The sequence below is a fragment of the Eumetopias jubatus genome, unplaced genomic scaffold (assembly GCF_037043125.1).
Source record: "Eumetopias jubatus isolate StellerSeaLion01/CBP00866 unplaced genomic scaffold, mEumJub1_p1.0 scaffold_13, whole genome shotgun sequence".
Classification (NCBI taxonomy): domain Eukaryota; kingdom Metazoa; phylum Chordata; class Mammalia; order Carnivora; family Otariidae; genus Eumetopias; species Eumetopias jubatus.
The window spans coordinates 35,213,824-35,238,461 of record NW_028274819.1 but is presented as its reverse complement, the minus strand read 5'-3'; the positions used below and the strand labels follow the sequence as shown (position 1 = coordinate 35,238,461).

Genomic DNA, 24,638 nt, shown 5'->3' with positions numbered 1-24,638 from the left:
TTTTATTTATTTGAGAGAGTGAGCAGGAGCAGGGGCAGAGTTAGAACGAGAAGCAGACTCCCCGCTGAGCAGGGAGCCCGACATGGGGCTCAATCCCAGGACCCCAAGATCATGCCCTGAGCCGAAGACAGACGCTTAACCGACTGAGCCACCCAGGAGCCCCAAGTTGCTCCTGATGTATTAAATATTGCATTTTATAGATTTAAAAAACTAAAAAGTTAGAGCCATTTTCTTACAAGTTTAAAATTGAACGTGTCAACCTACTGTTCTTCCCATGACTTCTCTCTCAGTAAAGGGCTGTGTCCAACGGTTGCCTCAGCCAGAAACATGGCAACATTAATAACCAGCACCCTGACACTCTTTCCCCATAACAGACAGACAAAAGACATTTGAATGAATGTTATGTATTGTTGATTCAATTTTGCTTTTGCTGAAATCAGTCCAAGCTTCACTGTCTCTGCAGTTCGTAATCTAATTTAGGCCATCACAACCTTTTCCCTGATTGTTGCCATGGTAACTTCCTTACCAGCCTTCCCTTCTCCAAGTCCACCCCCAGTCCCCCACCCTCTAGTTCACTCTCCAGTTTTTAGCCAGGGAAATCTTTACAAAACATAAATCCAACCATGTCACTCCCTGTTTAGTTAACCTATTTTCAAAACAATTGCCAAAACTCCCCTGTCACTTAAGTGTCTTGCATCGTTTGCTCATGTTGTCCATACCCTCATTTTAGCAGTAAATCCTGACCACCCCCTCCCATTGGGACTCCAATCTTCTGATATACAGTCACGTTTAAAAAATTCAATGAGCTCATTTTTATTAGTATTTACACGTGCCTTCCCCTTTCATATAGCTAATTTCTACTTCTCTTTCCAAGAGTACCTTATATTTTATATTACTTTTTCCGGGAAGTCTTCCATACATGGAGCAACTCTCCTGTGTACTCTGGTTGATCATTTTAACCTCCCCCTATCGGTTGTCTTGACAACCATCATTTTCCTTGTCTACATTTTCCCTATACACACACACACACACACACACACACACACACAGAACTTGCCATAACATACCTAAATATACACAAACACATCCTATTTGCTCATACATTACTTGAATAGGATCTTAGGGTAGTAACTTGATTCTTCTGAGCTTAATTCTTTCATGTTTACAAAATGAGAATTACAATACCGGTCTTACAAAGACCATATGAGAAAAGTAAGAGAAAAATATGTATAGATGTTATGACGTTAAATAAGTCTTTCCTTCATGAAAATTGTTAAGTCTGTTCAAATTTTACTCTAATTACTGTATTTATTTACTGATTTCATAGAGACTTTGTTTCTTCCATTACCTCTTTAATAGCAATAGAAATTCTTAGACATGTTGGGGAAGGGCTGTCTTTTCTATGGACTTCCTTATCTACCTACCAGAGATGAAGCAAGACCCCTACGTTCTGCCCTGGCTGTACCCCCAAGTATATCTCCCCAGTGTCAGAACCTATGTATTTGAAATACTTTGGTTCAAGTCATATCCTCTGCTATAAAATGTCAAAGACCTTAGGAAAAAGAATGATGATGTCATGGAAAATATCTGTTTTCCAAGAGGTACCTGATAAACTATCTTAAGCCTGTCAAAGATAGTATTGTTCTGGAAATTCTCTGTAGCCTAGAGAGCCCTCAATTAAAAAATGAAACCTTTGTTATAAGACTGGTTTTCAGTTTTCTCCTTTTAGGTGAAAGAGGAAAAACAAAACATCCTAGTAATTAAGGTTTCAGTTAATCTAGATTTTGCTTGAAATGCAAGGGGCCCGTGATAGTATTTAAAGAGGCTGAAGCCCAGTGGAAGCTTTTGAGGGGCTCTCATGCGATTTTTTTCTGTGTTAGACAGGACTATGAAGAGCTAGAAAAGCAGCTGAAAGAAGTCTTTAGGGAACGAAGCAACATCCTCCATCAGCTGACAAAGACATCAAGAGAACTTGGTGGAATTAAAGTCAACTTTCAGGTGAGATGAAAACTAATTTTCCTGGCAGCAAAGGCTGAGGAGTCACTCGGTTTATCTCAGTGGATTAACATTAAAGACTCCTGCATTTTTTACCAGTTTTGAATATGTTTCTGGGTTTGACCAGGGGATTTATTTATTATCATATGAGCTTTGAAAAGAAATGCCATTTGAAATGCAGTCTGGGAATCTGTGGTTTGCAAATTCAGAAAGGAGAAAATTATGTGCTTGGCAAGGCCATCAGTCTCTCATAGCTTCTAAGATCAATTTGTCCCCTGTGTTTTTTATATTATAAAATGGTGAAAACTAATTATGACCAAGAGTTGAATGAATATAGGAATGATCTCTAGAGGAGAATCTTAAACTCCACAAAGGAGAATTCTCAAGATTCTTTAATAGTCCTCATTACTAAAATGAGAAAATATCTTAGAAAGGCAAGAGTCATCTCTGAAAATGTATTAATACTCAGTGAAATCTCCATCAAAAGCCAAAGACAAGATCTATATCTGATAAGAAAAGTTTTCTGAAATATCGGATATTTTGATATTTGATTTAACACTGAATTTTTTGAGGACATAATTTTAATTTTCATAATCTATCTGTGAGAAAGATACTATTAATGTGTTTTTTTTTCTTGTTATACATGAGGGATTATGCTTAGAAAAGATAAGTTATTTTTGAAGGTCACAAGGGAAGCCAGAGTTTAAATACAGGAAACCTGGCTTCAGAGCCTGTGTATTAGTTACTGCATGAAATCATGTCTCTGAACCATGTAGAGTCAGTGTTGTCCTTAGCTTTCTGTTCCTTGATGATGATGATGATGATGATGGTGATGATGGTATCCATAGCCATGGCAGCTTACTGAACATGGTCAAGGTCTTGCATTAGGTATTCTTTGTACAATCTTTATTTTTTACATGAAAACTATGCTGTGGTTATTAGTAGTTTCATCTTGTCAGTGAGAAAACAAGACTTAGAGAAAGGTTAAGAAACTATAGAGGACACAGAGAGAGTTAGGTGGTAGAGCAGGTATAAGGGCCAAGTGCCCCAGCTCTTGTTCTAGAAGTTATGTTACAACTTGAACATAAAAATAAGAGCAGAAAAACCACTTCATAGAACCATTAGAACACAGAGACAGGTAGCAGGGTAAGGAAGGACAGTGCTATGATGGAAGAATATACAGAACATTAGGGAAGCCCTAACTTGGATGAAAGGGGGACTAAGTGAATTTTTGGAGGAAGCTGATACCAGAGTTGCACCTTATCATTAAGTAGGAATTCGCCAGCTATCTGAGGCTGCAAAGAATGTTCAGTACACTTGCACCTTCTCAGGGGGATGGAACACCTGGCACTTCGAAACTATTTCATGCATATGGTGAGATGCCCATGTGTGATCAGGACACTCATTGTCTCTATACAGGTAGCCTAAGTTAAGACACCCAGTCACAGTCTGGAAAATTGCTTGATAACAATGTATAATTTCATAGAATCATGTTTCTTAAAAGGGTAGCAATTGTACTACTGAATGTAGTTGCAATTTTTAAAATGCCTTTCTTTTTCCATTTCCTGTCAGCCAGTGTGCAAGATATTTTTCATTTTTGATCTCATTAAATCCTCTTAGCAACCTCTTCACAAAATTTTACTCATAAAATGAGGAAACAAGGCTCAAATAGGCCAAGGAAGTGCCCAATCATTCATCTAATAAATACTGATTCTAGGTTTTAAACTCATAGTGAATACAACATAGCCCATTCTACATTTTTCCCCCAGTGGGACTTCATGAAGACAGGAGCTTTGAGAGTCTTGTTACAGTCTTCTCTGTTAACCATAGCCCCTGGATGGGACAGTAATGGATGGTAACGCAGGTCAGCCAAGAAGCATTATGTTGATTAATTAGTAGGTGTCTCAACCTTTAGCATCCTTAAAGGAACCAAGAATAATTTCCAAGTATACCTCACTTCCCTGGACATTCCTGGGTAAATAATAAGGACACTTCGGCTCTTCTACGGATATATACCTTGCTGATTCCTGTCTGTATCTACCCTTTCTGTTTCTGCATCTCATGTTCTTTTCCATTTGTTTGTTTTTTGATTTTAAATTCCTTGAAAACAGTCATCTGCTTGATCCTGGTTTCCTTCAGAATGCCCAGAATATAGTATATGGTCAATAAATGAGTAAGCATATTATATTGCACTTTTCATCAAGTGTTTTTCCACATCTGTTTTGTCCTCTGAGTTTTCCAGTAACTGTCTAAAGTAGACACTTCAAAAATCTCATCTGTGTTTTTCACCTAAGGAAGTCAAAGGGCAGATTTTTGTGACCTGTTCCAGGCTGTAGATGTGGGGCTGGATCCCAGGACCCTGGGATTATGACCTTCGCCGAAGGCAAACGCTTAACCAACTGAGCCACCCAGGCGCCCAGAAAGAAGTTTCTCTTATGCAGCGCATCCCTTCCCAATCAGACTGCTGATTTTGCTATATGAAAATTGCCTGATTTTAGCATTAGACTATAAAATTTGTGAAGGCAGACACTGTGCCTCTGCACAGGACTTTGCATAATTCATGATAGATATTTGTTAAATAGATATTAAGTAAACAAAGTATTTGCCATTCCTAAGATTGTCAATTTTCTGCCTGCCACCACTGCTCTTCCCACAAACACTATCACTGCTCCTCAGTTTCAGCTTCTAATAGGTTACCCTGGTAAATAGTTTATTGAGTATAAATAAGAAAGTTCTTAGGGAAGACTTAATGGGACAGATTCTGTAATGAGAATAGCTCAGTGGGCTTTTCTGCTTGAAGTCATGGTCTGTGGATGTTGAATTTGCCAGAGTAAATAAACACTAATGACTGAGATGGTACTTTTATTTTTTTTCCCCCTTAATACCCTATCTTGTCAGAGCAGTTACCATTTTACATAGCCCTAGTTTTTCTGTGTATTCTGCTACATTACTCATTAATAATAGACAAGACCAAACAGGTACATGCTTTTGGGCTGCTTTGATCTTGAATTATGTTATTACTTAGCTGATTCAGAGAGGTCTTTTATGTCCGTTTGAATTTGTAGAAACTATGCCAGAGCTGTTTTGACATGCCTGCAGAGAACACAACGAAACTTCAACTGGAGAGCAGAAGATGTGTTTTATATTGACTTGTAAAGAGACCTAGATATTGGAGAGCATTTTCCCCTCCATCGAACGTCTAAAGGCTGAGACTTGGCTTATTCCCTTTCACCACTGGGTAGCACCTGTACTTGGTGTCATAAATTCCTGTGTGCATCCTTAGAGCCATGAGGATCACTGTGGCCTCATTTGCACATTCTTGTTTCAGGGCCTAAGAGCAGTCACACCTGTGCCGCAGAGAAAAAAGTAAAGTGAGCCTCAATTTATCACTTGAATAAGATTTTCTTTTCCCACTTTTCTTATCAGTCTTTGAAAAATGATGAGAAATCTTCCAAAACTGATGTTGAGAAGCTTCTGGAAATAGGTCAAAGACAAAGGTAAGACTGCGCTTTCTTTTCATTTTCTCGGTTCTTTTTTTCCCCAGAGTGTCAAACTCCATTCAGAAATTTCACAAAAATCAGGTCATTCTAAATGCATTAATTCACTTATCTTCTTACTTACACTTGAAGGCATCAGAATCTTATGGAAATGCAGGTTTGTATGCAGTAAATCTATGGTGAACCTGGAAATTGTGCATTTCTAACAAGTTCTCTAGTAATCGTAATGCTATGCTGCTTTGTCTGCAGATCACAGAATGTTTATGGATCTGTAGAATTTTCCCCTATTAATCCTAGGAAGATAGACCCTGAGAAGTCTGCCCATCAATAGATGTGATAACACTAATCTCAGTGGGCCATGTGTAATAGTATCAAAACTTGATCGTGGTGGTAATGGTGGGGGTGGTGGCGAATGGGGTAATCTTACTAACAATATAAGTAGAATTAGTGTAATCTTATTAGTGTTGGATTGTGTTTTTTTGAAGACAGTGTATTGTGCGATAGGTTTCTATGCAGTATAAAAAGCTGTATGATTTGAAATTGCCTCTCAAAGGAAAAAAAAAGCTATTTTAAGGTAGAAACAAGCTAGCATTTTTTTATACACTTATTAGAGGCTCTGTCCGATGCTTTATATCTATTTTCCCATTTGCCCCTAACAATTACCTTTAAAGTAGATATGATTATCACTATTTAATGGATAGGAAGTTGTTGTTCAGAGGGCTTAAATGAGTTGTTGAGAGTTGTGTACGTGGAATTTGCTCTGCGGTGTCTTACCCAATAGCTACACCCGTTCACGTTAGTTCACTGATGACAAAGCATTAAGCTGCTAGAAAGCTTAAGCACACTACGCTGTGTAGTCCCTTCTTGCCGACTTGTATCTCCGCCACTGTCCTTGCCTTTTGACCCAGAAACCTATCATTGACGTGTGTTCGGATCAAGCTGATGACACATTAAAAATATCAAACTGAGTGTCCTGTAGTGACTCTTTTTATTATTTAAATGAAATTATTATTTCTTGAACATGAAATTCCCTTCAAAGTTCAGTATTAAAGAGCTTGCATAAAGTATTGTCCAAGCATCTTCCCCAAAACAGATCATTTTAAGTGATTTTATTGGTTTGAAATAAACCACCTCTTAAAGCACCTATGCTCAATGTCACACAAGTATCCCTGGTTCATTGAATTAGTGTCGGAGAATTATAAACCACATTTCAAATAGAAATAACTAGTCAAAATGAATGAAGAGACACTGAAAATGATGACTTTTTGTAGAGCATTCCATGGCAGGAGAGGATAATAAAATCAGAATGGAAGTGTCTTCTGCATGATGGATGCGCAGCTCCACTGAGCAGGTTGCCGTGACCGAGGAAGACGGAGTGAGTTAGGGCTGATCAACAAATGAAGCTGTATGTGTGTATGACCAGAACCAGAGATAAAAACTTCTAAATCTTGGGCCAGAATGGACTTCAGCCAGTAGCAGTAGAGAACCCATTTTAGGTAGTTCTGTAAGAGCAAAACATAAAGTATTTTAGGAGGATTACTCTGCAGACATTGTTCAGTGTAGAGGGAAAGAGACACAGATCAGGTTGAGGAAAGCTGGCTTGGAGGACAGGACAGGGTGATCTCAGCAGTGAGAACCATGGTGTGAAAGAGGAATCAAGTCTGTCTTCATTGCTGTGGAGACGCAGCTGAGGAGACAGGCTTGTGCATGATGTGGATAAGGAAAAACCTATTCCTTTAGTTTGCTATTATCATCCTAAAATCTGTCTAGCTGTTTCTACATGACACACAAAATATCCAGAGAAACCAGAAAAAAAAAAAAAAACATGGTTAGGATTATTAAGAATTTCAGATTATCATCTACACATTTGGTATGGTATACAAACTACCAGACGTTGGGCCAAGTCTTTCAATGAAAGGACGGAATGGAGCAGATATTTTGATACCACGATTTTAATGTTTTATCCAGAATTTGAAAACTTGTTTTTTTATTATTTTTTTTAAGATTTTATTTATTTAAATGACAGAGGGAGAGAGACACAACGAGAGAGGGAATACAAGCAGGGGGAGTGGGAGAGGGAGAAGCAGGCTCCCCGCTGAGTGGGGAGCCCAATATGGGGCTCGATCCCAGGCCCCTGGGATCATGAACAGAGCCGAAGGCAGACGCTTAACAACTGAGCCACCCAGGCGCCCCCAGAATTTGAAAATTTGTTTAAAATGTGTAACTTGTATAATGCACACAAAGTCAAAATAGAAAATTCAGTAAATTCTAATAATAGGTAATTTCTCAAAAGGATATGACATTTGATATATTAATTTTTGTTGAGTACTTAGAGATATATAAAAATCATGTTACCTGAAGATGAAGCAGGCTGTGTATCTCATTTTGAAAAGAAGAGATACTCATAAACCATAAAAGAAAAAGAATATTATTTTGGAATATAAAAAAATATTGACTAATTGCAAATTTAGAAATATTATCTGAGTCTGAAACAGTGCACTGTGTTGTAGATGCCATTTGGCTGTACATCCCGCTCTTAATAACCCCTCGTCCTCTGGGATGCTTGCCACCTGACACTTACTTGCAGGAGTGGTCTCAAGAAGTCATGCTAATTTTATATGACTCCAAGATCACTCAACAGTTAATAGGCTCAGAGGTGATCACCAAGACAAAACCAAATCAATCAGAATTTCCCTCTTGGAATTGTAACCAAGAGACATCTGATCAGTCTCCCTGTGTAGCTGGAACCAGACTGTAAGTAAGTAAACTCAGAGGTTATGGGGTGGCCATATACAACCATGCAGAGAGAGCAAAGAATGCCTTTCTGTTGAGACTGAGAAAGGAATGTGTGTGCATATTTTTGTGTGCACACGTGGGTGGGAGAGAGCGAGCAAGCACAAAATGTTGTGTTGACTCTTGAGTGTTACATTTTCAGAAATATTTTGACAGCCTAGATAATATTCATAGCACAGGACCAAATCTAAACCATACCATATGAGGAGTAAGTGTGTGTACCCACAAAATGGAGACTTGGGAGATAAGAGGGTAACCTAAAGTAACTGAAAACTTAGAAAAAAGTGATGACATTTTATTCACTATGGTGGTTGGTGGGTGGAGATTCCTAGAAGGGAGTTTTAGACTCTGTGTACCAAAGGATTGTAAAATATCATGTTCTCTGAAAACAAAAGGAATGTGCGGGATCGTGGCAAGAGGTCCATCTGAGATGTTTTTACAATACAAGTTGGTAACCACTTGAAAAAAATGCCTTCCTGTAGTGTGATTTGGGTGAGTGTGTTTTTTATATTTATAACTTGATATGAAGATGTATGAAGCAGCTGCCCTTTCAAATTCCTTGTAATGAAATTCTGTGCAGAAATGTGCTCAACACCCTGAGCAGCCTACCATAGGTGTCAGTGGGCCCGCCAGGTCTTTAGAATTGAAGACTCATCTCAGTATCCCAAATAGGACCCTAGAGTAGTAGCGATAGGTGGGGTAACTCCCTGTTGGTGGAGGGGGCCCATGAGCGACTCAGGAGTCCTCTCTCATAGGAGTAGAACTTAGCAAGACTGTTGGTAGAGGGGGCCCATGAGCAAGTTCATAGGAGTATAACTTAGCAAGACTGTGAGGCAGAGACTGGGGGCACCTAAAGCGGGAGAGCAGTGAGAATGTGTAGCAATAAGCCTGGAAGGCAAAAGAGGATATAGAGATGTTCAGAAAGTTCAAAAGATCATATTTACCATTCTGATAGCTTTCCTTGATGTGAAAATGTGCAGCATTCTCTCCCTGCTCCCGTGTTTGTTAACAACCTTAACAGTTTATTTTTCTCGTGCTCCCTACTTTGCCTATAGATGTCAGGGTGTGGGAATTTTTGACACACACACACTCATTTTTATTTTTATAAAATATATAGTATTTCATAGTTTAATTTTAAAAATCTGTATCATTTAATAAAATGATAACTTAAACTTCAAAAATAATCATAAAATGATAATCATTATAAAATCTTACTATATTTTTTTAGTTAGAAATACAATAGTTTGTGTTTTTATTCAGTGCTCGTGGAAGATCTGAGTGGTAGGGATAGCATGTAGATCCTTGCATCCTTCTCTCCCTTACTTCTTTCCCTCCTCTCTCTTTCTCTCTCTCTCTCTCCATAAAGGTAGTGTAATGACTCTAGAGTTTGAACACATAGGCTCTAGAACACAATTTCACCACCTTTCTCTGTTTCAGTTTTCTCTCTGTAGTATTATGTCATAGTGTGAACTTTCTGAGTGTCTGATGCATTGTAAGCCTACAACATATGTAGACATTACCATCACATTATATTATGCCACAAATGCTCTTTGTGGAAAATAGCAGAAAGAATGATAGAAGTCTAAATTTAAGTGTCCACATGTGAAACAATCCTGATAAGTGATACCTATTTGAGGAAGGAATGGAAGCTGTGTCTTAAGTCCGCTCTAAGCAAAAGCATGTCACGAGCTTCATGTGGGCAAACATAAACCATCTATGAACCACAGTGACTGTAATTATTTTATAACTTGTTCCAGTTATAGTTTGCCCTGACAAAGTCCAAATTGATTTTAACAATCATATAGGCTCTCACTCATATCCTGAAATTGAGACTCAGACCTAAGAGTTTCTAGAGTAAGAAATCTGGGAGCATCATTAAATCACAATGGACGAAAGAACAGCTTGCAGCTGTGTGGGGTGTGGTGGTCAAAGAATGAACTTAGGACCTAGAGTAGTCCTGGTGGTTGTGACCGAGATCTCATACTTATTAAGTGATTATTTTTCAAGCATTGTGCTAAGCCATTTTGCCTACATTATGTCATCTAAACCTCACTACAAACCTATCAGATAGCTCTATTAGTGTACCCATTTTTTGGTGATGAAGAAAATGGGTCTAAGAGGGTACACTCCTATGCCCAGTCTCTGTAGTGTGGTTACACACAAAGGTTGCAGAGGTAGTCTTTTGGCACTAGATTGGGAATTTTAAATTAGTTTGAGTTCTGCTGGTAAGACTAGGAAAGGTTTCTGTTTGGCTGTTGTTGCTTCAGAGGAGTTTATTCCTGGGGCACCTGGGTGGCTCAGTCGTTGAGCGTCTGTCTTCAGCTCAGGTCACGATCCCAGGGTCCTGGAATCGAGCCCCACATTGGGCTCCCTGCTCGGCAGGAAGCCTGCTTCTCCCTCTCCTGCTCCTCCTGCTTGTGTTCCCTCTCTCGCTTTGTCTCTCTCTGTCAAATAAATAAATAAAATCCTTAAAAAAAATAAAGTTTATTCCTGTACCCAGAATAAAACACACACACACACACACACACACACACACACACACACACACACACACACACACACACACACACACACACACACACACCCCCCTCATCTGGTATCAAAATGTTTGGAAGTGGTAGCTTAGGTGATAAAATGGAGGCACACAAAGATAGTATGATTTGTCATAAATGAGTCAATCTTAGACCCTTGAGAGGAATGCAAAATTATGGATAATGCTTATATTTTTTAACAAGTAAGACAAGCTCTGTATGTATTAGTGAGCTTGAGACATAATGTGTATATACATGCAGATGTGGGTTTCTTTTATTACACACAATAAATGAGGCAGTCCTCAAGGTCAAAATAAGTCTCTTTTCTCTTCGTTTTTATAAAAAAAGTCTCAGGCCTTATAAAGGATGTCTAAAGTATACTGCCTTAGAATTAATCAATTAGGAGCATCCAAGGGGAGTTGTAATTTTATTCTATCAGCAAGTCTGTGGCAACTTTTTCTCTAACCAGCATGTTCACACCCTGGCATGCTGTCACTAAAATTAGCTTTTCAACTCTAATTATTACATTGATTTAATTTAACACATTATGCAGCTCACAGATGATTCACACAGTGGGATTCGTACAAGACACAATAGCAAGGCAATTTCCTTTAAATACGGCTTGCTTTTAGTACTTGCATAGGAGAGAAACTTTATTACTAGAATCCTCAGATACATCCTGCATGCTTAGCCGTGTCCCTACATACAGTTCTAGTTGTTTCCTAAATGTATGTCAACAGCAAAGCCTTCTTTCATAATATACATAGGAAATAACAGAATTATGTCTCTCTTTTGCTCTCTATTTTTTCCTAGAGAACAAATGAAGTCTCTCCAGGAGGTCCTGCAAAATCAACTTAAAGAGACAACTGAGAAAGCAGAAAAACAACAAGCTACTGTAAGTATGTTTCTTTTTTTGTGCCCTTTGCTTTGGGGCTGGGAAATTGTTTTTAAAATACACTTAGGTCCTAGAAACAAGATAAAAAGGTCCACTCCCCATAAATGGTATATAAGATGGTTCTGGAGAATAAAGTAGAAATCTAGTGAGAAAATCTGGAGAGAAGTTTGATTCTCAAGCCTTGGGGTGTGTCAGAATCACGTGGGGAGTTGATTAAACAGGCAAGGTCATTATATGCCATAATTCAGGATCCATTGCTGTGGGGCTGACACTTTTGTTCCACTCTTGACCTCTGTTCTCATCAATAAATGAGGGTTGGGAATTAGAAGACCCCTAATAATCAAATACAACAAAAATCTTTTCTTGGAATGAATGCTGACCCAGTATTTTTATGACCTTGGTGACTGCATTTTCTTTACTGTATCTCTACCCCTCATCTACTGAACAGGAATCTCTCAGTGATGGGGCCATACACTGACTGTTTAATCAACTCCCCAGGTGATTCTGACACACCCCAAGTCTTGAGAATCAAACTTCTCTCCAGATTTTCTCACTAGGTTCCTACTTTATTCTCCAGAACCATCTTATATACTGTTTATTGGGTATACCTTTTAACTTGTTTCTAGGACCTGAGTCTATTTTAAAATATATTAATGGAAAATGTAAGGTACAGTTCGTCCAGCAGATCAGGAAATGGACCACCATTGAGAATTTAGTTATTTCTCACAATTCTCAAGGGGGTAGCATGCCTTGTGACAGGTGACTATCCAAGGAAGTACTCGGGTAGGTCACGAGGCAGAGGGAGGTGAGAGACTGTGGGCAAGAGCATTTATTGTGGTTTCTGTGGGAAAGAATGTGTGAGGCAGGGGAAGCAGGCTTAGGAGGAGTTAATATGAATGACCTTAGCAGGCTCTGGGGCATAGGGAATGCCCCTAGTTCTCTGGGGGGTACCTGACCCCTGGGGTGGTTAGGGCAGGAGTATAGTGGATTGGCCTATGAGAACACACCAATACAAAGGGGTGGCTGGGGTTAAGGGTTCTGGGTTGGTTAGTTTGTTTTTGAAAAGCATGTCACCAGGAGTACTTGTTCATTGTTTGCAATTGAATGACTAATATGTTTTAACTCAGAGTCTTGAAAGAGATGAACGCAACCTCAACAAATATAGGATTGAGAAATAATTATTAAAACAATGGAGGACACTGGGAGAAGGAAGGGAAAAATGAAGGGGGGAAATCAGAGGAGGAGAGGAACCATGACAGACTATGGACTCTGAGAAACAAACTGAAGGTTTTAGAGGGGACGGCCATGGGGGTATGGGTTAGCCCGGTGATGGGTATTAAGGAGGTCACGTATTGCATGGAGAGCACTGGGTGTTATAGGCAAACAATGGATCATGGAACACTATATCAAAAACTAAGGATGTAATGTATGGTGATTAACATAACATAATAAAAAGCAAAACAAAACGAAACAAAAAATAACAATGGTTATTTTTTTTAATGTGCATCTGGTGGGATCTAAAAGAGAGATTTCATAGTACTGGAATTACCTTTTCCAAATTTTGTTAGACTCAAACAGAATGCTTTATGCTTGTTCTCCCCATTTGAAAATTCTAGGTTAACTAAGAAACTAATTTGTATTTTTAAACATTTTTTTTTTGGTAAATAATTATTATTTTCTCTGTTAGACTGTTGGTGTAATTGAAGGTTGGGTAAGGAGAGATAAAGATAATTGTAATTGTTCACTCTCGAAGAGAGGGAAAAACTGGATTTAATTCTGCAAACATGGTGCTATTTTAGATTTAAGAGTTGATAATCTTATGTGCTACCCTTGATTACATAACTATTTACTATGCCTTTTTCTATAAAAATAACAGATTGTGTATTTTATGCAAAAATGTTACAAATACATCATTTGGTAAGTTTATAGTAAAATGTTATGAAACTTAAAGGATAAACTTAAATCACAAAAATATAAAAGAAGATAAACTTGAGAAAAATTAAATTGAAGAAGCAGTAAAGCTGTCATGACTAATTCTGTGGGAAAATACTTTCTGTGAACATGTGAATATTTGTTATTGTCCCTAAGCAGATAATGGAATAGCATATCTTTCAAACCTGTGTTCCTCCTGAAAATTCCTAACAGACAGCAAGGAAGAATGAGCTCTCATTCTCTGTAACCACAGTAATTAAAGATATTAATGTTCATTGGATGCTTTTCACTACTCTTAATTTTTATGGCTTAACTTGCCCTGAGTGAGACATAATTAGTCTAAAGGCAAAAATTAGCTTCTAGCTTTGACTCTCATTAAGAGTAAAGAATTGCTATGTTCTTACATTCTTTGTTCAGAATAAATAAATGGTATTTTCTGTTTCTGAGAATGAAATTCATAACTATCTACCAGGAATGCCTATTTTGCCAGGGATGTTAAAACCTGTTGGGATTCTAGACTAATGGTTTAAAAATGCTAATATTTTTTGAATATTCTGAATATATTTTAGCTCTTGAATATTTGAACACTGCGTTCTCAAGATTTTCTGTCCTTGTTTCACATTTAAGTAATTGTATTCTTAACATTGCAATATATTTTCATTATACTCTTTATTTTTTTATTTATTATTTTTATTTTTTTTACTTTTAAGTAAACTCTGTGTCCAAAGTGGAGCTCAAGCTCCCAACCCCGAGATCAAGAGTTGCTGACTCTACTGACTAAGACAGCCAGGTGCCCCAGTTTTTACTTAAAGTTAGTTGTTGGGACACCTGGCTGGCTCAGTTGGTAGAGCAGCCGACTTGATATCGCGGTCAGCAGTCTGAGCCCCACGTTGAGTGTAGAGTTTACTTAAAAAAAAAAAAAAACAGAAAAACCTGCTCTAGCTACTTTTAAAGGTTGTTTTGAAGTAATGTGTGAGAAAACTCCTTGTAATGTGTTTGGATGTCAAAATAAAATAATCATTTTAAAAATTTGTTAATTATGTATAATATATACTGAATAGTATCAAAATGTGATGATTTGGGAAAAGTAGTGGTCCGTGAAAGAATAGGTTATTAATATAAGCAAGGTGGCTTTAAGTATTTCATGACTTCAAGGTCAAACTGAGGGTTCTAGAGGGGAGGGGGGTGGGGGGATGGGTTAGCCTGGTGATGGGTATTAAGGAGGGCACGTTCTGCATGGAGCACTGGGTGTTATATGCAAACAGTGAATCATGGAACACTACATCAAAAACTAATGATGTAATGTATGGTGATTAACATATATATATAAATAATATATATAAAAAATAATAAACTTTCATTGAATGATTGAAAAAATAATAAATTAAACATAAGAATGGAAATTTAAAACATAAGAGAAAAAACAAGCAGCCCAAATGGTCAATTACTGAAATCAACCAAGATCTCCAAAACAAAGGAACCTGAGGTATTTTGGAGCTTGAAGCCTGGGACAGGAAGGACCTGGCATGGGTCTTTAGCTAGTCTCGTGGCTGGCCCTGTGTGTATTTCAGATAGCCATTTTGAAGTGGATGCCTTCTCAATCAAAGCTAACATTAGCACTTGCATTACAAAAAAGAAAAGCCAGCTGCCAGAGCTTATACTACATCTACAAAGGCACTTTAGAAATTTTGAAATGTTACATATTTGTCTTTTAAATTCACCAGTAAAAAGTGAACCCAGGAAACCCTAGGCTCCTACCCTCCACCCCAATAAAAGCAGAACCTCAGGCCTTCACTCTCCCTGGCTCTTTCTACCCATGGCCTCACTGTGTGGCCCCAGGTGTGACATGTAATATCCAGGACTTGTAAGTAATAAACCTTTTTTTTTTTTTAATTTTCTAAGTTTCCTGATGATATTGCTGAGGGTGTCTTGCAATCATACTAAGAACCGCAGAGGCTGGTCCAGCCACAAGATTGGTTATCTATAGGCTGAGGCAGCACACAGCAGTAGAAATGGGTGAAAAAGTTGTTTATTGGGGCATACCCTATTGTGCTGCATATATATCTAATTTTGCACGGCACCACGTCCTCCAGTCCTTTGCATTATCAACCAAATCAAACTATCTTCTTAATGGGACAGAGTGTGATTTATGTTTTCAGGTTGCTGTCATTAGTTTCATAATTAAAATTTAACTTGAAAATTATTATGACCAAAGCAATGGTCGTGGTAGTTCTCAGGCTTCTGCTTGTTTTATATGGAATTTGACCATCCAGAATTGGTTTAGATCTCTATTACCATTTCAAGGAGTGGTTTAAGGACCCCTATACAAGCCAGAAAAGAGGGGGCGTTAACATTTGTTACAAGGAAAGCAAAACGTACAAAAAACATGCACAAGGCACATCAACTTCTGGAGAGTGAAGGAAGAAAAATTAGGTGGGGCTTTAATAGTAGCTGTAACTATTTTTTTACAAGGTCTGAAGAAAATTGGACAAAATATTTATATTTGTTTATTCTTAGGTTTGGGCCCAGAGGCGTTTTACATATTACTTCTTGGTCTTTTGTTTATGTTTGAAATGTTTCAGAACTATTTTTTTTTTAGATCTCTATATATGGTGAAAATTCATTTTACTCCTCAACTTGATTTCCACTGATTCAGTTTATCTCCAGAGATAACCCACATTACCAAGTCTCTTTTGTATCATTCCAGGGATCCTCTAAGACTGTGTTCTCCAATATATATATACACACTAGCTACATAAGGCTATTGAGCATTATAAAATGGCTAGTCCAAATTGAGATATGCTATTAGTGTAAAACATACAGTGGATTTTAATGATATATTGTGAAAAATAATGTCAATTATATCATTATCCATTACATGCCAAAATAATATTTTGAGTATATTGAATTAAATAAAACATATTAGTAAAAATAATTTTATCTGTTTCTTTTTACTTTTTTAAAAAATGTGACTACCAGAAAATTAAAAATTGGAGAAATTAAATATTATATCCACTATCATAAAGTCACTTTTTATCAGAGTGAACTCTCACTGACTATAAAGTCTCAGATTTTAACAACTGTGCTATACTGAATTTTTTTTTTTCCAAAATACTAAAGCAGATATACTCAGGCAGCAAAGGTGCTATGTTTATGCAAATACAGTTTGAACAACTGACCTAAGATTACAGATTCCAGCAATATCAAATTCAGAAGGAAACATCATGATTTCTTTGGTACGGTATTAGAACATTCTGTGCTTTAGAGACCAGGAATATCACTATGCAATTGCTTTCCAACCAGCTATAGGTCAAAAGTACCTGCAGAGTGTTTTATGAATGGAGATTTCTAGGTCCAACCCTAGAATCTAGCTTTTTGTTGTTGTTTGCTTCGTTTTGTTTTTTTAAAAAAACACATTTTTTTAATTGAGGTTTACATAGTTATAATATGCATGTTTTCTCAATTAAAAAAAATGAATCTTTTACTACATGAGAAAAGCCTTTTTTATAATCAGTAGATCTATGTATGAATTGGGTATGAAAGTTTGGTTAATGAAAATTTTAATCCTTTGTTCTTTTTCAATATTTGTTGATAAAGAGATAATCATTGTATTATGCTTCAAAAATCATGATAATAAATTTATAAAAGCCATAGGAATGAATTTGAAATGTGCTTATATAATATTCCATTCATTTTCAGATTAATTTTTTAAAGACTGACATGGAAAGAAAGAGCAAAATGATCCGAGATCTCCAGAATGAGGTAAGATATAGTTCAGGCAAATTTTATATAAATCAAAGCATAGACACAAACCCACATATGGATTTGCCACAACTTTTGGAGTATTGATTACATGCCAATTTGGCCTTTAGTTACGTACTAAGGAATGGAATTGCACTGTTGAGAATTTCAAAGAGTAGATAATCCCTACTTTTATATATATATGTTAATGTTACTAGTTCATACCTCTCTAGTTCATTTTCTCTTCTAATTATACTTTGCTTGGGCTAATATTAAAAAATTATTTTTCATTTCATAAATTCATCTGTCCACCCAATGACATTACAGGAGCTGAAGAAGAAGGCTAGGTAGAAATTGACTTCATGCTAGGAAGAGCCAATCTAGAATGAAAAATTTATTTAGGATCATCTTAATGTAGAGTTGAACAGAAATAAGCTAGAACAGCTTTCATTATAGCCTTTAAATTCTGAGAACCCTATAAAATACATATTTTCTTTCTCTTGTTATATGACTACTTTATTTTCTACAATTCCTCCATCACATTTCTATTTCTACCTTTTTTCTTGAATGCAGTTAGTTGATTAGGACTCTTAAACCAGGACTAATTAATGATACATTTTCCTTGATCAGTCTCACTAATTATGATTTATTTTGAATCCCAAATCAATCACTTTAGACCTTCCTTGTCTCTTTTTCCTTCTCTCATTCTTTTGTTTGTCCATACCTTCCTTTTATTTTTTGAGACACTTAAACAATAGATGAGCCTCATTATTCACATTATTCCTAAATGGTTTCCACCTTGATATCAAGTTTAAAAAATAGGCTTTATGAATGTTTTGGTATTAAGCATTCATCATCAGGACTCTGATTATGACATTAAAATGGTTTATCAGATGTGCATGTGCAAAGAATGCATAGGAGAAAGGAAAGCAAGACAGATTTAAAATGGCTTTCTGATGATTCTCTTGTATTTTAATTTCTGTCTAATGTGTTTTTCTTCTGAGTGGTGGTTTTTGTTTGTTTGGTTGGTTTTTCTTTTTAGAGTGGGAGAATGTGGCCGGGGGGATGGGTAGAGGAGAGAGAATTTTAAGCAGGCTCCATGCCCAGGAGCCCAACAAGGGGCTTAATCTCATGACTGATCATCGTGAGCTGAGCCAAAATCAACTAACTATTCTGAGTGTTCTTAAGAAACTTAAGAATTTAAGATGGGCGGACTTGATGATAGTTTCCCTGAGGCCTGAATCTTCTTGATTTCCTGTTTATAGTGGAAAATATCAGCAGACCAGAGCTACTAGAATACTGGGTGTCCTGGATAATAATATCTTGTTCACTGGAGCTCCGTGAGAGGGTCAGATTACTCTAGTCAAACACTTCCAGGGATCATTTCAGACAAGGCAAATATTTCAAACATTAAAGTCAGTATTAAAATAGGAAATAAAGAACATTTGCCGGTACATGCCCAAACTCACATACCAAACAACATGAGCACAGTTGTATAATAATGAAAGGATTCTAGGTTAATTTATACCGCTAAGCATCATCAGTTAACTTTGAATCTTAAATAATTTTTTCTAAATCCAGACTTTAAGAAGGAAGCACTTTCAAAATCAAACTATAAATTATTCATAACAAATACATATAAAGACTAACAAAATATTTTGTTTCTGGGGGATACTTTTATAGGGTAATATTCATTTTCTAAGTGTATAGGCTAGAGTAAAAGGCGAAAGATTTATGTGATCTGAAGAGAAACCAGAGCGTATTAGGCTAGAGTAATTCTAAAACAAATACAACCTTACAGAAGTAATATCTGATGACTGTAAGTAAGCTTTGTAATGAAATTTACTACTCACTCTCATTGTATTGAAAATCTGCAAGATGAAAACTCATAACTAGAGACAGTTTTTGACTTCAGCAAAACCTAATGGTGGGGGCGCCCGGGTGACTCAGTTGGTTAAGCAGCTGTCTTCGGCTCAGGTCATGATCCCAGGGTCCTGGGTTGGAGCCCCACGTCAGGCTCCCTGCTCAGTGGCGAGCCTGCTTCTCCCTCTCCCTCTGCCTGCCTCTCTGCCTACTTGTGTAGCTCTCTATCCCTCTGTCAAATAAATAATATAAAATCTTAAAAAAAAAAAACTAATGGTGAACATATATCAATTGAATTTTTTAAAAATTTGACTCCTTTCTATTAATTACCTGAAATTTCAGGTTTATTATTTTGACAAATGATAATTATGTTTAGAGACTAAACAAAATAATGACACATACTCTGTACAGTAAAATTATATGGACACTGCCTGGAAGATTCTTAATTGAAGAGCAAGAGAAAAACCAAACAGGTAGATCAGTTAAACAAAATATAAGGAGGTGAGAGAGAAAACAGGTATAAAGATATTTCTGGAAGAATATCTTGAAGTCCCTTGAGAACTTCTGAGTGGAGGTATTAAGGCAGTTTCAGTAGAATAAGGGACTTTTGAAAAATTATTAAAGAATTACTGAAGAATCAGCATTTTTTTTCCATTATGTGAAGGCAACTATTAAAAGGCACCTTTAAAATTAGCACCTAAGGATTTAGTTTTTACAATTTAAGATAACCCTTGGAGGGAAAAAAATACTCAGACTTTTTAAAAAAGCAAATGCAGTGTTGGGCAGAAAGTTTCAAGTTATTGCCCTCTGCTTTTCTGCTTATATTTTCTTCCATGGAACATTCAAGTCAAGTCTCTTCCCCCAGTGTATTTCCTGGTACAGAATCATCACAGTAGGAATTAATAAATGATGGAATGATGCCAGTAAAGGTTTTAAAATTGTTTTGGTTTATATGTAATTTTTTCCTAACATGTTAAGGTTTGATGCAATCGGGGGAAAGCCTTATTACATTTTAGAGAACTCTTTATGAATCCATGGGAATAAGAAAATATACACAAGAACCTCCCTTCAGTGCTGGTAGTGGCAGTTAGGTACCTTCAAAACATTTAAAAAAAATGCTTTTCAATGCACCAAGATATCTGGCTAAGCTGTGAGTATAGAGGAGTCTGTTAAGACTTTTCCCTGCGTTAAAAGAAGAGATTAGTGAAAAGTATGCCTTAGGTTTTAATTTTGATGATAATGTACTTTATTAGAAGCAATTCCCTTTAGGATCGTCATCTCAGAGGAGGAAATACTAAATCTTCACTGTAAGGCTGCAAGTGATTGAGTATAGTATTTGGGATAAAAAATGGAAAATATCATATTATGGCTATGTTTTTATTGGTATCATTATTATGTTCTTGATGCTCTGATTACAAAGTTTCATGGTAAGTGGACTTCCCATGCATCCTGTGTTTTTAGTGTATGATTTTGCACAATGTTAGATTTCTTACAATGTAAAACTTGATTTTGTAGTAGAAATATCACCAGTTTTCTAGTAATTTCCTAATCTGTCTCTGTTTTTTGTTTTGTTTTGTTTTAATCTGTAGGAAGGCTAGTATGGCTACCTTAAATTATTTATTTTCATTATAGAAGTATAATTGACATGCAACATTACATTAGTTTCAGGTGTGTGATGCAGTGATTCTACAATTCCGTACATTACTCAGTGCTCACTGTGAAACTGGTCATCATCTGTCACCACACAATGTTATTACGATATCATTGACTACATTCCCTATGCTGTACTTTTCATCTCCATGACTTAATTTATTTTATAACTGTAAGTTTGTACCTCTTACTCCCTTCCATCTACTTCATCTTTTCCCCCACCCACCTCCCCTCTGGCAACCACCAGTTTGTTCTCTGTATTTAAGAGTTTGTTTGATTTTGTTTGTTTGTTCATTTGTTTGTTTTTAGATTCTCCATAAATGGAAAATCATATGGTATTTGACTTCTCTGACTTATTTCACTTAGCATAATATGCTCTAGGTCCATCCATGTTGTCACAAACGGTCAGGTCTCCTTCTTTTTCATGGCTGAGTAATATTCTATTGTATATGTATCTGACATCTTTATCCATTCATCTTTTGGTGCTTCCATATCTTGGCTGTTGCACATAATGCTGTAATAAACATAGGAATGCATATATCTTTTCAAATTAGTGTTTTCATTTTCTTTGGGTAAATACTTCATAGTGTAATTATTGGGTCATATGGTAGTTCTAGTTTTGGAACTTCCATACTGTTTTCTTCAGTGGTTATAGCAATTTACATTCCCACCAAAAGTGCCTGTAGTTTCCCTTTTCTCCACATCCTCACCAACACTTGTTATTTCTTTTCTTTTTGATACCAGCCATTCTGACAGGTATGAGGTGGTATCTCATTGTAGTTTTGATTTGCATTTTTCTGATGATTAGTGATGTTGAGCATCTTTTTATGTATCCATGTGTATTCAGGTTCTCTGCCAATTGTTTTTAATCAAATGGTTTATTTTTTTGGTGTTGAGTTGTATAAGTTTTTTGTGTATTTTGCATATTAATCCCTCATTAGATATAGCATTTGCAAAAATCTTCTCCCATTCAGTAGGTTTCCTTTTTGTTTTCTTGATAGTTTCCTTTGTTGTATAAAAGCTTTTTATTTTGATGTGGTCCCAGTAGTTTATTTTTGGTTTTGTTTCCTTGCCGGAGGAGACATACCCATAAACATGTTACTAGGGGTGATGTCTAAGAGATTACTGCCTATGTTTTTTCTATTTTTTTAATTTATTTTTGTGTATGGTGTAAGAAAGTGGTCCAGTTTTATTCTTTTGCATGTAGCTGTCCAGTTTTCCCAACACTGTTTATTGAAAAGACTGTCTTTTCCCCATTATATATTCTTGACTCCATTGCTGTAGTTTAATTAACCGTGCAGACATGGGTTTATTTCTGGGCCCTTTATTCTGTTCCATTGATTTATGTGTCTCTTTTTGTGCTGGTACCATACTGTTTTGTTTAGTATAGCTTTGTAGTATTATCTTGAAATCTGGGACTGTAATACTTCCAGCTTTGTTCTTCTCTCTCAAGATTGTTTTGACTATACAAGTTTTTTTGTGGTTCCATACATATTTTAGGTTATTCGTTCTAGTTTTGTGAAAAAACTATTTTGATAGGGATTGCATTAAATCTGTAGATTTCTTTGGGTATAATGGGCATTTTAACAGACTAATTTTTGCAATCCATGAGCATGTAAGTCTTTCCATTCATTTGTATCATTTTCAGTTTCTTTCATCAATGACTTATAGTTTACTGACTTTAGGTTTTTCACCTCCTTGGTTAAATTAATCCTAGATATTTTATTCTTTTTGGTGCAATTGTAAACGGGATTGTTTTTATAATTTCTTTCTTCTGCTTCATTATTGGTGTATGGAAACACAACACACTTCTGTACTTTGATTTTATATCCTGTGACCTTACTGAATTCACCTAACAGTCCTAGGAATTTTTTAATGGAGTCTTTAGGGTTTTCTACATATAGTATCATGTTATTCTGCAAATAGTGAGAGTTTAGCTTTTTCCTTACCAGTGTGGCTGTCTTTTTATTTCTTTTTCTTGTCTGATGGTTGCAGCTAGGACTTCAGGTACTATGTTGAATAAAAGTGGTGAGAGTGGACATCATTGTCTTATTCCTGATCTCAGAGGAAGAGCTCTCAGTTTTTCACCTTTGAGTATAATATTAGATGTGGGTTTTTCATTATGGCCTTTATTATGTTGAGTTATTTTCCTGATAAGCCTGCTTTGTTGAGGATTTTTATCATGAATGGATATTGTACTTTGTCAAATGCTTTTTCTCTATCTACTGAGATGATCATATAGTTTTTATCCTTCCTCTTGTTAATGTGACATATCACATTGACTGATTCATGAGTATTGAACAACTTTTGCATTCCTGGAATGTATTCCAGGAATATATTGTGGAATGTGGTGTGGTGAATGATCTTTTTAATGTATTTTGAATTGTGTTTGCTAATATTTTTTTAAAGATTTTATTTATTTATTTGTCAGAGTGAGGGAACACAAGCAGGGGGAGCAGCAGGCAGAGGGAGAAGAAAGCTCCCCACTGAACAAGGAGCCCAATGCGGGGCTCGATCCCAGGACCCTGGGATCATGACCTGAACCGGAGGCAGATGCTTTAACCAACTGAGCCACCCAAGTGTCCCTGTTTGCTAATATTTTGTTGAGGATTTTTGCATCTGTGTTCATCAGAGATACTGGCTTGTAGCTTTGTTTTTTTGTAGTGTCTTTGTCTGAGTTTGGTATCAGAATAATGTTGGCCTTGTCGAATGAATTTGGAAGTTTTCCTTCCTCTTCTGTTTTCTTGGACTAGCTTAAGAAGAATAGGTATTAACTCTTTTTTTTTAAATATTTGGTAGAATTCATCTATGAAGCATCTGGTCTTGGATTTTTGTTTGTTGGCAATTTTTTGATTATCTGGTTTTGGTATCTTGTACAATCCATTTTCGTTCATTCAATTACTTATTTTACATTTGGTTATTATTATATGGTTAGAACAAATATAAAAATTTGCACCAAAAATAAAACAAAGAAACAAAAAAAAAACTCAGCCTCCTTTTTCTTACTTCCATATATATAACTTCATCATCATGTGATACAACCAATCTCACAGACTCCAAAGCTTAAAGTCTCTTTGACTTTGTACTTTCTAAACACCCTCTCTCCACTCTTTACAATTTTCTTTAAAATTATTCATTTTACCCCCAGGATAAAATAAGTTTATCTATAATGGTCCTAGATATAAAAAAGGCTCAAGGAATGAGTAGGATAGTATGTAGGTATTGAAATATTAGACAAATTAGACACTGTGACAAGCATCTTTGATTAGTTGAACCTCCTCAATGAAATGTGTGAGTTTGATAATGGGACTTCAAAGGAATATATATAGTTGGTAATACTTGATTTAGATTGGTATTAAAACATAGTCTGTAATTTTTTTTTAAAGATATTATTTATTTTTCAATAGAGAGAGAGAGAGAGACCCAGTGAGAGAGGGAACACAAGCAGGGGTAGTGGGAGAGGGAGAAGCAGGCTTCCCGCAGAGCAGGGAGCCCGATGTGGGACTCGATCCCAGGACCCCGGGATCATGGCCTGAGCTGAAGGCAGACGCTTAACGCCCCTCTCCCCAGCTCATGCTTTCTCTTTCTTTCTCTCTCTCAAAATAAATAAATAAGATCTTTATAAAAAAACCCAGAATTTAATAATAACATTTTTCCACATAATATATGACACATTAATAATTGCAAAAATCACACAAATAATCATAATAAACAGATTAAAATAAGAATTTTACAATAAGG

The 24,638-nt window shown here is 36.4% G+C and overlaps 1 protein-coding gene across 2 annotated transcripts in view; it reads left to right on the top strand.

Moving 5' to 3' along the window:
- LUZP2 (leucine zipper protein 2) overlaps positions 1 to 24,638 on the top strand; it is a 469,487-nt gene that overhangs the window by 211,443 nt on the left and 233,406 nt on the right. For both annotated transcript variants that reach the window (XM_088017667.1, XM_028117737.2), the window contains exons 2-5: positions 1,881 to 1,998; positions 5,422 to 5,492; positions 11,630 to 11,711; positions 17,343 to 17,405. In XM_088017667.1, coding sequence (XP_087873793.1) covers positions 1,881 to 1,998; positions 5,422 to 5,492; positions 11,630 to 11,711; positions 17,343 to 17,405 — 334 coding nt within the window. The remainder of the gene's footprint in view (positions 1 to 1,880; positions 1,999 to 5,421; positions 5,493 to 11,629; positions 11,712 to 17,342; positions 17,406 to 24,638) is intronic.